The 15,254-nt window shown below is 55.2% G+C and overlaps 1 protein-coding gene across 1 annotated transcript; it reads left to right on the forward strand.

Moving 5' to 3' along the window:
* The first annotated feature begins 70 nt into the window (after positions 1 to 70).
* GTF2H4 (general transcription factor IIH subunit 4) lies at positions 71 to 14,989 on the forward strand. Its single transcript, XM_077191232.1, is given in 19 exon segments — positions 71 to 114; positions 1,162 to 1,294; positions 2,294 to 2,357; positions 2,360 to 2,393; positions 4,583 to 4,636; positions 4,638 to 4,712; positions 6,389 to 6,450; positions 6,453 to 6,484; positions 6,580 to 6,628; positions 6,631 to 6,667; positions 7,168 to 7,276; positions 8,223 to 8,291; positions 9,216 to 9,299; positions 10,271 to 10,335; positions 10,373 to 10,455; positions 11,164 to 11,294; positions 12,460 to 12,507; positions 13,670 to 13,748; positions 14,681 to 14,989. Coding segments are annotated over 18 exon segments (1,365 nt in total). The 5' UTR covers positions 71 to 114; positions 1,162 to 1,177; the 3' UTR covers positions 14,854 to 14,989.
* The last annotated feature ends 265 nt before the right edge of the window (positions 14,990 to 15,254 follow it).

The raw sequence follows: 15,254 nt of genomic DNA on the forward strand, positions 1-15,254 counted from the left end.
ACGTGACCGGGGGAAGGACGAGAATGGAGTCACGTGACCGGGAAAAGGGCGGGAGCTGCGATTGGGGGCGTGGCCCCGGCGGGAAGGGGGCGTGGCCGCGGGCCGCGGCGTGGGGTGAGTGTTTGGGGCGGATTTTGGGGGAAATTTGGGGGAATTTGGGGAGTTTGGGGGGGAAAGCGGGGCTGGGGGGCGGCGGGGGTTGGAGGGCAGCGAGGGGGTTTGGGGTAACTGGGGTTAATTTGGGTTAATTGGGGGTTTGGGGTAATTGGGGTTAATTGGGGAGGTTGGGGGGTTTGGGGTAATTGGGGTTAATTGGGGAGGTTTGGGGTAATTGTGGGGTTTGGGTTAATTTGGGTTAATTGGGGGGTTTGGGTTAATTTGGGTTAATTGGGGGGGTTGGGGTAATTGGGGTTGATTGGGGTTAATTTGGGGCAAAGTGAGAGTGGGGATTTCGGGGATCATTAGGGGAGGTGCCCCCGGGTGTAACCCAGGTGTAACCCAGGTGTAACCCAGGTGTAACCCCAGTATATCCCAGGTGTATCCCATGTGTAATCTGTGTGTAACCCCGGTGTATCCCAGGTGTATCCCCGGTGTATCCTGTGTGTATACCAGGTGTAACCCAGGTGTAACCCCAGTATATCCTGTGTGTAACCCGTGTGTATCTCAGGTGTAACTCAGGTGTGATGTCGCGGGTGCAGCTGCAGTGCAAGAACCTGCCCGAGTTCCTGTCCCAGGTGTAACCCATGTGTATCCCATGTGTAACCCATGTGTAACCCCGGTGTATCCTGTGTGTATCTCAGGTGTAACCCCTGTGTAACCCTGGAGATGTCGCGGTGCAGCTGCAGTGCAAGAACCTGCCCGAGTTCCTGTCCCAGGTGTAACCCATGTGTAACCCTGGTGTATCCTGTGTGTATCTCAGGTGTAACCCAGGTGTAACCCTGGAGATGTCGCGGGTGCAGCTGCAGTGCAAGAACCTGCCCGAGTTCCTGTCCCATGTGTAACCCCGGTGTAACCTGTGTGTAACCCAGGTGTAACTCAGGTGTGATGTCGCGGGTGCAGCTGCAGTGCAAGAACCTGCCCGAGTTCCTGTCCCAGGTGTAACCCCGGTGTATCCTGTGTGTAACCCCGGTGTAACCCCGGTGTAACCCGTGTGTATCTCAGGTGTAACTCAGGTGTGATGTCGCGGGTGCAGCTGCAGTGCAAGAACCTGCCCGAGTTCCTGCGGGGGCTGAGCCCCCCCACGCTGGACCGGCTCTATGGGCACCCGGCCACCTGCCTGGCCGTCTTCAGGTGGGCTAATTAACACTAATTAATGCTAATTAGTACTAATTAATCCTTTATTTATCCTTTATTAACCCTAATTAATCAACATTAAATCTAAATAACCCTAAGTGACCTTGTGCTACCTGCCTGGCCGTCTTCAGGTGGGCTAATTAATGCTAATTAACATTAATTAATACTAATTAATCCTTAATTAATCCATAATTAAGCCTTCATTAACCCTGATTAACCAAAATTAAAGCTAAATATCCCAAAATAATCGTGTGCCATCTGCTTGGCTGTCTTCAGGTGGGCTAATATTAATACTAATTAGTGTTAATTAATCCTTAATTAATCATTAATTATACCTAAATAATCCAAAATAATCCTGTGTCACCTGCCTGGCCGGCTTCAGGTGGGTTAATTAACACCAATTAACCCTAATTAACCTTCAATTAATTGCAATTAACCCTAATTTCCCCCCAGGGAGCTGCCAGGCCTGGCCCAGGCCGGGATTTGGGGCCATTTTGGGTGGATTTGGGCCATTTTTGGTGATTTTTTTGAGCCGTTTTTGATGAATTTTGGGAGTTTCTTGGGTGGGGTTTTTGGGGCTGTTTTGGGTGATTTTGGGGTAATTTTGGGGTTTTTTTTTTGGGGTGATTCTGGGGTGATTCTGGGGGTCCTGACCCCCCAAATTCTCCCCCCCCCAGGGAACTTCCAGGCCTGTCCCAGGCCGGCATTTGGGGCCATTTTGAGTGGATTTGGGGCCATTTTTGAGCTGTTTTTGACGGGATTTTGGGGTTTTTTTGGGGTGGGGTTTTTGGGGTGATTTTGGGGTGATTTTGGGGGTCCTGACCCCCAAATTCTCCCCTCAGGGAGCTGCCAGGCCTGGCCCAGGCCGGGATTTGGGGCCATTTTTGATGATTTTTGAGCCGTTTTGACAGGATTTTTGGGGTTTTTTTGGGGTGGGGTTTTTGGGGTGATTTTGGGGTGATTCTGGGGGTCCTGACCCCCCAAATTCTCCCCTCAGGAGCTGCCAGGCCTGGCCCAGGCCGGGATCATGCGGATGCTGTTCCTGGAGCAGCCCCTGCCCCAGGCGGCGTGGGGCTCTGGGTCAAGAAGGAGCACAGCAGGTGGGGCTGGGGGCATTTTGGGGGGTCCTGGGGAGGTTTTGGGGGTCCTGGGGAGGTTTTGGGGGTTCTGGGGTGGTTTTGGGGGTTCTGGGGTGGTTTTGGGGCATTTCATGGGAATTTTGGGGATTTTTGGGAGGAAATTTGGGGTTTTTGGGAGGTGGTTTTGGGTTAAGAAGGAGCCCTGGGAATGGGGCTGGGGGCGATTTTGGGGGTCCCTGGGGTGGATTTGGGGGTCCTGGGCGATTTTGGGGGGTCCTGGGTGGATTTGGGGGTCCTGGGGTGGATTTGGGGGAATTTTGGGGGGTCCTGAGGGGGAAATTTGGGGTTTTTGGGGGGTGGTTTTGGGTCAAGAAGGAGCCCTGGGAATGGGCTGGGGGCGATTTTGGGGGTCCTGGGTGGATTTTGGGGGTCCTGGGGAGGTTTTGGGGCATTTCATGGGAATTTTGGGGATTTTTGGGAGGAAATTTGGGGTTTTTGGGGGGTGGTTTTGGGTCAAGAAGGAGCACAGCAGGTGGGGCTGGGGGCGATTTTGGGGGGTCCTGGGGTGGATTTGGGGGTCCTGGGGTGGATTTGGGGGGACCTGGGGTGGATTTGGGGGTCCTGGGGTGGATTTGGGGGAATTTTGGGGGGTCCTGAGGGGGAAATTTGGGGTTTTTGGGGGGTGGTTTTGGGTCAAGAAGGAGCCCTGGAATGGGGCTGGGGGCGATTTTGGGGGTCCTGGGGGATTTTGGGGTCCTGGGGTGGTTTTGGGGTATTTCATGGGAATTTTGGGGGATTTTTGGGAGGAAATTTGGGGTTTTGGGAGGTGGTTTTGGGTCAAGAAGGAGCACAGCAGGTGGGGCTGGGGGCGATTTTGGGGGTCCTGGGGTGGATTTTGGGTTCCTGGGGTGGATTTGGGGGTCCTGGGATGGATTTGGGGGCATTTTGGGGGATTTTATGGGATTTCAGGGGATTTTGGGGGATTTTTGGGAGGAAATTTGGGTTTTTGGGGGTGGTTTTGGGTCAAGAAGGAGCCCTGGGAATGGGGCCGGGGGCGATTTTGGGGGTCCTGGGAGGGGTTTGGGGAATTTTGGGTGATTTAGGGGTGTTTTGGGGCTATTTTGGGGCGGTTTGGGGGTCTCAGGGAAAGTTTTGAGGTATTTTGGTTGATTTTGGGGCTATTTTGTGGTAATTTTGGGTATTTTTTGGGCTGTTTTTTGTGTGATTTTGGGGTGATTTGTGTAATTTCGGAGCTGTTTTGGGTGATTTTGTGGCTGTTTTGGGTGATTTTCTGTGATTTTGGGCTGTTTTGGGCGATTCTTGGTGATTTTGGGGTGATTTTCTGTGATTTTGGTGTGATTTGTGTAATTTTGGGCTGTTTTGGGGCGATTCTCGGTGATTTTGGGGTGATTTTCTGTGATTCTGGGGCTGTTTTGGGGCGATTCTCGGTGATTTTGGGGTGATTTGTGTAATTTTGGGGCTGTTTTGGGGCGATTCTCGGTGATTTTGGGGTGATTCTCTGTGATTTTGGGGTGATTTTCTGTGATTTTGGGGCGATTCTCGGTGATTTTAGGGTGATTTTCTGTGATTCTGGGCTGTTTTGGGGCGATTCTCTGTGATTTTGGGGTGATTTGTGTAATTTTGGGGCTGTTTTGGGGTGATTTTCTGTGATTTTGGGGTGATTTTCTGTGATTTTGGGGTGATTTTCTGTGATTCTGGGGCTGTTTTGGGGCGATTCTCGGTGATTTTGGGGTGATTTTCTGTGATTTTGGGGTGATTTTCGGGCGATTCTCTGTGATTTTGGGGTGATTTTGGGGCGATTCTCGGTGATTTTGGGGCGATTTTCTGTGATTCTGGGGCTGTTTTGGGGCGATTCTCGGTGATTTTGGGGTGATTTTGGGGCGATTTTCTGTGATTTTGGGGTGATTTTCTGTGATTTTGGGGCGATTCTCGGTGATTTTGGGTGATTTTGGGGCGATTCTCAGTGATTTTGGGGTGATTTGTGTAATTTTGGGGCTGTTTTGGGGCGATTCTCGGTGATTTTGGGGTGATTTTCTGTGATTTTGGGGCTGTTTTGGGGCGATTCTCGGTGATTTTGGGGCGATTTTCTGTGATTTTGGGGTGATTTTCTGTGATTTTGGGGTGATTTTCTGTGATTTTGGGGCGATTCTCGGTGATTTTGGGGTGATTTTGTGGCCTCTGTGTTTCAGGGAGCAGCAGCAGAGCCAGGAGGTGCTGCTGGAGCTGCGCCTGTGGCACCCCACACCCTCCCGGGGGGCTCCCGGGGGTCGCCCTGCACCCCAACTTCCGACAGAACCTGCGCGTGGCCCTGCTGGGGGGGTGAGGGGGAAATGGGGGGAAAACAGGAAAAATGGGGGAAAAAAACAGGAAAAAATGGAGAAAAAACTAGAAAAAAATGGGGGAAAAACCAGAAAAAATGGGGGAAAAAACCAGAAAAAAATCAGAAAAAAATGGGGAAAAAAACAGAAAAAATGGGAAAAAAACAGGAAAAAATGGGGGAAAAAACCAGAAAAAATGGGGAAAATGGGGGAAAAAACCAGAAAAAATGGAGAAGGAAAAACAGAAAAAAAAAATGGGGAAAAAAACCAGAAAAAATGGGGGAAAAAACCAGAAAAAATGGGGAAAAAAAACAGAAAAAAATGGGGGAAAATGGGGGAAAAAACCAGAAAAAATGGGGGAAAAAACCAGAAAAAAATGGGAAAAAAACCAGGAAAAAATGGGGGAAAATAGGGGGAAAAATTAGAAAAAATGAGGGGGGAAATGGGGGGAAAATGGAGGGGAAACGGGGAAAAATAGGGGGAAAAATCAGAAAAAAATAGGGGGGAAAAGTCAGAGAAAATAGGGGGAAAATGGGGAAAAATCAGAAAAAAATAGGGGGGAAAAGTCAGAAAAAATGGGGGTAGAAATGGGGAAAAATAGGGGGAAAAATCAGAAAAAAATAGGGGGGAAATGGGGGGAGCATCAGAAAAAATGAGGGGGGAAATGGGGGGAAATCAGAAAAAATGAGGGGGGAAATGGGGGGAAAATGGGGAAAAAATAGGGGAAAATCAGAAAAAAATAGGGGGGGAAGGTCAGAAAAAAATGGGAGGGAAAATGGGGAAAAACGGAGGGAAAACGGGGAAAAAATAGGGGAAAATCAGAAAAAAAATGAGGGGGAAAATGGGGGAAAAATCAGAAAAAATGGGACAAAAGTCAGAAAAATAGGGGGAAAAATCAGAAAAAAAAAAAAAAAAAAAAATTAGAATAAATGGGGGGAAAATAGACTGATTTTGTAGGGTCCTGCAGGGCTCAGGTTCGTGTGGGAATTTGGGCCAAACAATCAGAAAATCAGGAATTTTGGGACACTTTTGGGATTTTTTTGGGTCTAGGGTTTTGAGGGGGCAGTTTTGGGGGCTTTTTGTTTTTTTGGGTTTTTTTTGGGGTCTAAACCCCCTCAGGGATTGCTGATTTTGGGGGTTACCTCAGAGCCAAGGCCTGTGTGCAAATTTAGGCCAAACAACCAGAAAATCGGGGTTTGTGAGGGGATTTTGGGAAGATTTTGGGACTTTTTGGGTCTGGAGGTTTTTGGGGGCCGGTTTTTAGGTTTTTTGGGGTGGTTTTTGGGTCCAGATCCCCTCTGGGTGGTGATTTTGGGGGGGTCCTTCGGCAGCAAGGCCTGTGTGGGAATTTAGGCCAAACAACCAGAAAATCGGGTTTGTGAGAGGATTTTGGGAAGATTTTGGGAGTTTTTGGGTCTGGGGGTTTTTGGGGGTGGTTTTTGGGTTTTTTTGGGTGTTTTTTTGGGGTCCAGATCCCCTCAGGATGGTGATTTTGGGGGGCCCCACAGCATCAAGGCCTGCGTGGGAATTTAGGCCGAGCAACCAGAAAATCGGGATTCGTGAGGGGATTTTGGGAAGATTTTGGACTTTTTGGGTCTGGGGGTTTTGTGGGGTGGTTTTTGGGGTTTTTTGGGGTGCTGACCCCCCCGGGGGGCCGCGTTTTTGGGGTTCTGGCAGGGGCAAGGCCTGGTCGGACGACACGGCCCCGCTGGGCCCGGACCGGCACGCCCGCGACGTTCCCGCCTGGACAAGTACGCCGAGGAACGCTGGGAGGTGGGAATTGGGACATTTTGGGGATTTTGGGGCACTTTGTGGGATTTTGGGGGGTTTTGGGGGTGCCAAAGAGGCTGAATTTTTATTATTTTTAGGTGGTTTTGCACTTCATGGTTGGGTCCCCGAGCGCGGCCGTCAGCCAGGACTGGCGCAGCTGCTGGTGCAGGCCGGGCTCATGAAGAGGTTTGAGGAATTTGGTGCATTTTTAGGGGAGATTTGGGAATTTTGGGGGGTCCCTGAGGGGGTTTAGAGGGAATTTGGAGGGGTTTGAGGGGATTTGGGGAGGATTTGAGGGGATTTTGGGGGGTTTTGGGGGAAGTTTGGGGCCTGGTGCAGCTGCTGGTGCAGGCCGGGCTCATGAAGAGGTTTGGGGGAATTTGGGGCATTTTTCGGGGAGATTTGGAATTTTGGGGAGTCCTGAGGGGGTTTAGAGGGAATTTGGGGCCCGTCCCCAATTTTGGGGTCACCAGTGAGGGAAACTGGGAGTTTTGGGGAGGATTTTGGGCCGATTTAATTGGATTTTGGGGAGGATTTTGGGCCGATTGAATTGGATTTTAGGGGGGATTTTGGGGAAGATTTTGGGCCGATTCGTTTGGATTTTGGGGTGCTGTGAATTTGGGGTGATTCCTTCAGATTTTGGGGTTTTTCTGACACCTCCTCCCCATTTTTTTTGGGGTCCCCAGCGAGGGGGGGGAGCCGCCCTGCATCACCTCGGCCGGGTTCCAGTTCCTGCTGCTCGACACCCCCGCCCAGCTCTGGTTCTTCATCCTGCAGTACCTGAAGGGGGCCGAGGTCAGGGAGCCCCAAAATCCCCCAAAATTCGGGTTCGGGGAGCCCCAAAACCCCAAAAATTGTGGGGTCCCCAAAAAACCCCGAAATCACCTCAAAACGACGCCCGGGTTTGGGGGGTTTTGTCATCCGGGAGGTGCTGGGAGGGAAATCCCGAAATTTGGGGGGGGTCCTAAAACTCGGGAGGGTCCCCAAAATATGGGGAGGGTCCCCAAAAAATGGGGAGGGTCCCTAAAAGGTCTAAAATTTGTGAGTTTTAAAAAAAAATTGGGGATTTGCCCAAAACGTGGCTCAGAGTGACCCCACCAGGGTTTGGAGCTTCGTTGTGGGATTTTGGGGGGGGATCCCAAAATTTGGGGGTGGGATCCCAAAAAAATCTGTAGGGGGTCCTCAAAATCTGGGGAGGGTTCCTAAAATTTGGGGGGTTTTCCTTAAAATTTGGGGTTTTCCCTAAATTTGAGGTTTTTCCCCCAAAATCTGGGGAGGGTTCCTAAAATTTGGGGGTTTTCTCTAAATTTGAGGTTTTACCCCCAAAATCTGGGGAGGGTTCCTAAAATTTGGGGTTTTTCCCTAAAATTTGGGGTTTTTTTTCCCAAATTTGAGGTTTTTCCCCCAAAATCTGGGGAGGGTTCCTAAAATTTGGGGGTTTTCCCTAAAATTTGGGGTTTTCCCTAAATTTGAGGTTTTCCCCCAAAATCTGGGTAAGTTCCCCAAAAATTGGGGGGTCCCTAAAATCGGGGAGGGGGTCTTAAAATTTGGGGTGGGGGGGTCCCTAAAATTTGGGTTTTTCCCTAAAATTTGGGGGTTTTTTCCACAAATTCGAGGTTTTTCCCCAAATCCGGGGAATTTCCCAAAATTTCGGGGAGGTCCCAAAAATCCCAAAATTTGGGGGGGGGGGGTCCCCAAAAGCCCCGGGACCCCCCCAAACCCCCCCTGTGCCCCTCCCCAGGCGCGGGGCATGGACCTGGTGGAGATTTTGTCCTTCCTGTTCCAGCTGAGCTTCTCCACCCTGGGCAAGGTGGGACTGGGAGGGACTGGGAGGGACTGGGAGGGACTGGGATGGGCTGGGAGGGGACTGGGATGGACTGGGAGGGACTGGGATGAACTGGGATGAATTGCAAGGGACTGGAATGAACTGGGAGGGGACTGGGAGGGAACTGGGAGGGACTGGGAGGGAACTGGGATGGGCTGGGACGGGATTGGGATGGACTGGGAGGGACTGGGAGGGGATTGGGGGGGACTGGGAGGGACTGGGATGAACTGGGATGAATTGCAAGGGACTGGAATGAACTGGGAGGGGACTGGGAGGGGACTGGGAGGGACTTGGAGGGGATTGGGAAGGATTGGGATGGACTGGGATGGACTGGGATGGACTGGGAGGGAACTGGGAGGGACTGGAATGAACTGGGAAGGGATTGAGGGGAACTGGGATGGACTGGGAGGGACTGGAATGAACTGGGAGGGGATTGAGGGGAACTGGAATGAACTGGGAGGGGATTGAGGGGAACTGGGAGGGATTGGGATGAACTGGGAGGGACTGGGAGGGACTGGGAAGGGATTTGGATGAGCTGGGATGAATTGGGAGGGACTGGAATGAACTGGGACGGGATTTGGAGGGACTGGGGAGGGGATTGGGATGAACTGGGAGGGGATTGAGGGGAACTGGGATGGACTGGGGGGCACTGGGGAGGGACTGGGATGAACTGGGAGGGGATTGGGGGGGGGGCATTGGAATGAACTGGTTTGAACTGGGAGGTTACTGGGCTGAACTGGGAGCGTCCCAGGGCTGTTCCTGGAGCACTGAGAGCGTCCTGGATGTTACTGGGCTGAACTGGGATGAACTGGGCTGAACTGGGAACTCACTGGGAACTCACTGGTCCCAACTGGTCCCAACTGGTGCAAACTGGTGCAAACTGGTGCGAACTGGTGTGAACTGGTGCAGGATTACTCGGTGGAGGGCATGAGCGAGTCCCTGCTGACCTTCCTGCAGCACCTGCGCGAGTTCGGGCTGGTGTTCCAGAGGAAGGTGAACTGGGAGCACTGGGAGCACTGGGAGGGCACATGGGGACACTGGGAGGGGACACTGGGGGGGACTGGGAGGGGACACTGGGGGGGACTGGGAGGGGACACTGGGGGGGACTGGGAGGGGACACTGGGGACACTGGGGACACTGGGAGGGACTGGGGACACTGGGAGAGACATTTGGGGGCACTGGGAGGGGACACTGGGGATACTGGGAGGGGACACTGGGGGGGACTGGGAGGGCATTGAGGGGACACTGGGGACACTGGGAGGGGACACTGGGGACACTGGGGATACTGGGAAAGGACATTGGGGACATGGGGACACTGGGGACACTGGGAGGGGACATTTGGGGACACTGGGGACACTGGGGACACCGGGAGGAACTGGGAGGGACATTTGGGGACACTGGGAACACTGGGAGGGACATTGGGGACACTGGGGACGCGGGGGCCATGGGGACACTGGGAGGGGACACTGGGGACACTGGGAGGTGCCAGGACTGACCTGGGGACACTCAGGGACACTGGGGACAGCTCCTGCCTCAATGGGGACACCTGGGGACATTTGGGGACACTCAGGGACAGCTCATGTCCCACCTGGGGACAGCTGGGGACAGCTGCTGGCACCTTGGGGACACATGGGGACACCAAGGACAATTCCTGGGGACACTCGGGGACACTCAAGGACAGCTCCTGTCCCGTTGGGGACACTTGGGGACACTTGGCGACACTCAGGGACAGCTCCTGGGGACACTCAGGGACACTCAAGGACAGCTCCTGTCCCACTTGGGGACATTTGGGGACACTGGGGACAGCTCTTAGCCCCTTGGAGACACTTGGGGACACTCAGGAACAGCTCCTGGGGACACTCAGGGACACTCAAGGACAGCTCCTGGCCCCTTGGAGACACTTGGGGACACTTGGGGACATTTCCTGGGGACACTTGGGGACACTGCGGTCACGCTGTCCCCAGCGGAAGTCGCGGCGCTTCTACCCGACCCGGCTGGCCATCGCGCTGGCCTCGGGGACAGCGGGGACATCGCTGGGGACATCGCTGGGGACATCCCCGGGGGACAGCAGGGACGGCGCTGGGGACAGAGCCCGACGGCCACGGCTTCATCCTGGTGGAGACCAACTACCGCATCTACGCCTACACAGGTGGCACTGGGGACACTGGGGACACCTTGGGGACAGCCCTGTCACCCTGGGGGACACCTGGGGACACCTTGGGGACAGCCCTGTCACCTCCCTGTCACCCTTGGTCCTCCCTGTGTCTCAATGTCCCCAACCCTCAATGTCCCCAATGTCCCCCTCAATGTCCTCTCAATGTCCCCAATCTCCCCAAATGTCCCCATTGTCCCCAATGCCCCCATTGTCCCCTTAATGTCCCCTCAATGTCCCCAATCCCCTCCATGTCCCCTCAATGTCCCCAATTCCTCCAATTTTCCCAATGCTCCCACTGTCCTTGATGTCCCCAATGTCCCCTCAATGTCCCCAATGGCTCCAATGTCCCCAATATCTCCAACCCCCCCCAAATGTCCCCAATCCCCCCATTGTCCCCATTGTCCCCAATGTCTCCAATCCCCCCAATGTCCCCAATGCCCCCTCATTGTCCCCAGTCCCCTCAATGTCCCCTCAATGTCCCCCAATGTCCCCAATGTCCCCAATGGCTCCAATGTCCCCAATATCTCCAACCCCGCCAAATGTCCCCAATCCCCCCAATGTCCCCGGTGTCCCCAATCCCCCGATGTCCCCTCAATGTCCCCATTGTCCCTGATGTCCCCTCAATGTCCCCTCAATGTCCCCATTGTCCCCATTGTCCCCAATGTCCCCTATGTCCCCTCAATGTCCCCGCGCTGTCCCCAGACTCGGAGCTGCAGGTCGCCCTCATCGCGCTCTTCTCGGAGCTCCTCTATCGCTTCCCCAACCTGGTGGTGGCCCAGGTGACAAGGGACAGCGTGCAGGCGGCCATCGCCAACGGCATCACTGCCGAGCAGGTGACACTGGGGACACTGGGGGGATTGGGGACATTGGGGACACCATTGGGGGGATTGGGGACACTGGGGACAGCGTGCAGGCGGCCATCGCCAACGGCATCACGGCCGAGCAGGTGACACTGGGGACAATGGGGGGATTGGGGACAGCGTGCAGGCGGCCATCGCCAACGGCATCACGGCCGAGCAGGTGACAATGGGGACAATGGGGGGATTGGGGACATTGGGGACACTGGGGACAGCGTGCAGGCGGCCATCGCCAACGGCATCACTGCCGAGCAGGTGACACTGGGGACACCAATGGGGACATTGGGGACATTGGGGACATTGGGGACAGCGTGCAGGCGGCCATCGCCAACGGCATCACGGCCGAGCAGGTGACACTGGGGACACTGGGGACAATGGGGACATTGGGGGGATTGGGGACATTGGGGACATTGGGGACACTGGGGACAGCGTGCAGGCGGCCATCGCCAACGGCATCACGGCCGAGCAGGTGACACTGGGGACAATGGGGGGATTGGGGACATTGGGGACAGCGTGCAGGCGGCCATCGCCAACGGCATCACGGCCGAGCAGGTGACAATGGGGACATTGGGGACACCATTGGGGGATTGGGGACATTGGGGGGATTGGGGACACTGGGGACAGCGTGCAGGCGGCCATCGCCAACGGCATCACCGCCGAGCAGGTGACACTGGGGACAATGGGGGGATTGGGGACATTGGGGACACTGGGGGGATTGGGGACATTGGGGACAGCGTGCAGGCGGCCATCGCCAACGGCATCACCGCCGAGCAGGTGACACTGGGGACACCAATGGGGACATTGGGGACATTGGGGACACTGGGGACACTGGGGGGATTGGGGACATTGGGGACACTGGGGACATTGGGGACAGCGTGCAGGCGGCCATCGCCAACGGCATCACGGCCGAGCAGGTGACAATGGGGACATTGGGGACAATGGGGACATTGGGGACATTGGGGGGATTGGGGACACTGGGGGGATTGGGGACATTGGGGACATTGGGGACAGCGTGCAGGCGGCCATCGCCAATGGCATCATGGCCGAGCAGGTGACAATGGGGACATTGGGGACATTGGTGACACAGGGATTTGGGGACATTGGTGACATTGGTGACACTGGTGGTGTCCCTCCCCCGCAGATCATTCACTTCCTGCGCACCCGCGCCCACCCCGTGATGGCCAAACAGGTGAGGGGACCCCAAAGGGGGGCCCAGATCCATTCTGGGGGTTCCCAAATCCATTCTGGGGGTTCCCAAATCCCTTATGGGGATCCCAAATCCGTTCTGGGGGCTCCCAAATCCATTCTGGGGGCTCCCAAATCCATTCTGGGGGTTCCCAAATCCATTCTGGGGGTTCCCAAATCCTTTATGGGAGGTCCCAAATCCTTTGGGTATCCGAAATCCTTCAGGGGGCCTAAATTTGGGGGGGTCCCAGATCCATTTTGGGGGTCCCAAATCCATTCTGGGGGTTCCCAAATCCTTTATGGGGGGTCCCAAATCCTTTTGAGGGGTCCCAAATCCTTTGGGTATCCGAAATCCTTCAGGGGGCCTGAATTTGGGGGGTCCCAGATCCATTTTGGGGGTCCCAAATCCTTTATGGGGGGGTTCCCAAATCCTTTATGGGGGCTCCCAAATCCTTTGGGTATCCAAAATCCTTCAGGGGGCCTGAATTTGGAGGGTCCCAAATCCATTCTGGGGGGTCCCAAATCCTTTATGGGGGCTCCCAAATCCATTTTGGGGGGTCCCAAATCCTTTATGGGGGGGTCCCAAATCCATTCTGGGGGCTCCCAAATCCATTTTGGGGGTTCCCAAATCCTTTTGGGGGGTCCCAAATCCTTTGGGTATCCGAAATCCTTCAGGGGGCCTGAATTTGGGGGGTCCCAGATCCATTTTGGGGGTCCCAAATCCTTTATGGGGGGGTCCCAAATTCTTTTGGGGGGTCCCAAATCCATTCTGGGGGGTCCCAAATCCTTTATGGGGGGGTCCCAAATTCTTTTGGGGGATCCCAGATCCATTCTGGGGGGTCCCAAATCCTTTATGGGGGGGGTCCCAAATCCATTTGGGGGGTCCCAAATCCTTCATGGGGTGTCAAAAATCTTTTGGGGGTCCCATTCCTGGGGTACCCCACTGTCCCCCTGTGTGTCCCCATCCCTGTCCCTGTCCCCTGTGTCCCCACCGTGTCCCCATGGTGTCCCTGTCCCTGTGTCCGTGTCCCTGTCCCCCTGTCCCTGTCCCCATGTCCCCACGGTGTCCCTGTCCCCCTGTCCCTGTCCATGTCCCTGTCCATGTCCCTGTCCATGTCCCTGTCCCTGTCCCCATGTCCCCACGGTGTCCCTGTCCCTGTCCCCAGAGCCCGGTGCTGCCCCCGACCATCACGGACCAGATCCGGCTCTGGGAGCTCGAGCGGGACCGGCTGCGCTTCTCGGAGGGTCAGTGTCCCCAAAGTGTCCCCAAAGTGCCACCAGGGTAACCCCAAAGTGTCACCAAAGTGCCACCAGGGTAACCCTAAAGTGTCCCCAAGGTGTCACCAGGGTGCCCCCAAAGTGTCACCAAAGTGCCCCCAAATTGTTCCCAAAGTGTCACCAAAGTGTCCCCAGGGTGCCCCCAAAATGGTCCCAAAGTGTCACCAAGGTGTCCCCAGGGTGTCACCAAAGTGTCCCCAAATTGTTCCCAAAGTGTCCCCAGGGTGCCACCAGGGAGTCCCCAAATATCACCAGGGTGTCACCAGAGTGCCCCCAAAGTGTCCTCAGGGTGTCCCCAAATTGTCCCCAAGGTGTCCCCAGGGTGTCACCAAAGTGTCCCCAAATTGTTCCCAAAGTTGTTCCCAAGGTGTCCCCAAAGTGCCACCAGGGTGTCCCCTGAGTGCTCCCAAATGCCACCAAGGTGTCCCCAAAGTGTCCCCGGAGGGTTCTGAAAGTGTCCCCAAGGCGGGAGGTGCCACCCTGGGGATGTCCCCAAAGTGGGAGGTGCCACCACAAGGTGGGAGGTGCCACCCTGGGGATGTCCCCAAAATGGGAGGTGCCACCACAGGGCGGGAGGTGCCACCCTGGGGATGTCCCCAAGGCGGGAGGTGACACCCAGGCCGTGTCCCCAAAGTGGGAGGTGCCACCACAGGGTGGGAGGTGCCACCCAGGCCGTGTCCCCAAGGTGGGAGGTGCCACCCTGGGGATGTCCCCAAAGTGGGAGGTGCCACCCTGGGGATGTCCCCAAAGTGGGAGGTGCCACCCCAAGGTGGGAGGTGCCACCCAGGCCGTGTCCCCAAAGGAAAGCGCCACCCCTGGCGATGTCCCCGAGGTGGGAGGTGCCCCCAAGGGCTGCCACGCCCCGCTGGCACTGTCCCCTCCCTCTGTCCCCCCCCCAGGTGTGCTGTACAACCAGTTCCTGTCCCAGGTGGATTTCGAGGTGCTGCGGGACCACGCCCGGGCCCTGGGCGTGCTGGTGTTCGAGAACCCCGCGCGGCGCCTGATGGTCGTCACCCCCGCCGGCCACCCCGACGTCAAACGCTTCTGGAAGAGGCAGAAACACAACGGCTGACCCCAAAAACCCCAAAATCCCGGAGTTTGGGATCCCTGAAAACCCCGAAATCCTCAAAATCGCGGAGTTTGGGGTCCAAAAAACCCCAAAATCGCCAAATTTGGGGTTACTGGGGCACCTCGACATCAAACGCTTCTGGAAGAGGCAGAAACACAACGGCTGACCCCAAAAACCCCAAAATCACCAAGTTTGGGATCCCTGAAAGCATCAAAATCATCAAAATCGCGGAGTTTGGGGTCCAAAAAACCCCAAAATCACCAAATTTGGGGTTACTGGGGCACCTCGACGTCAAATGCTTCTGGAAGAGGCAGAAACACAACGGCTGACCCCAAAAACCCCAAAATACCCAAAATCCCGGAGTTTGGGGTCCAAAAAACCCCGAAATCACGAAATTTGGGGTC

Source organism: Agelaius phoeniceus, chromosome 27, assembly GCF_051311805.1.
Source record: "Agelaius phoeniceus isolate bAgePho1 chromosome 27, bAgePho1.hap1, whole genome shotgun sequence".
In the NCBI taxonomy this organism is placed as follows: domain Eukaryota; kingdom Metazoa; phylum Chordata; class Aves; order Passeriformes; family Icteridae; genus Agelaius; species Agelaius phoeniceus.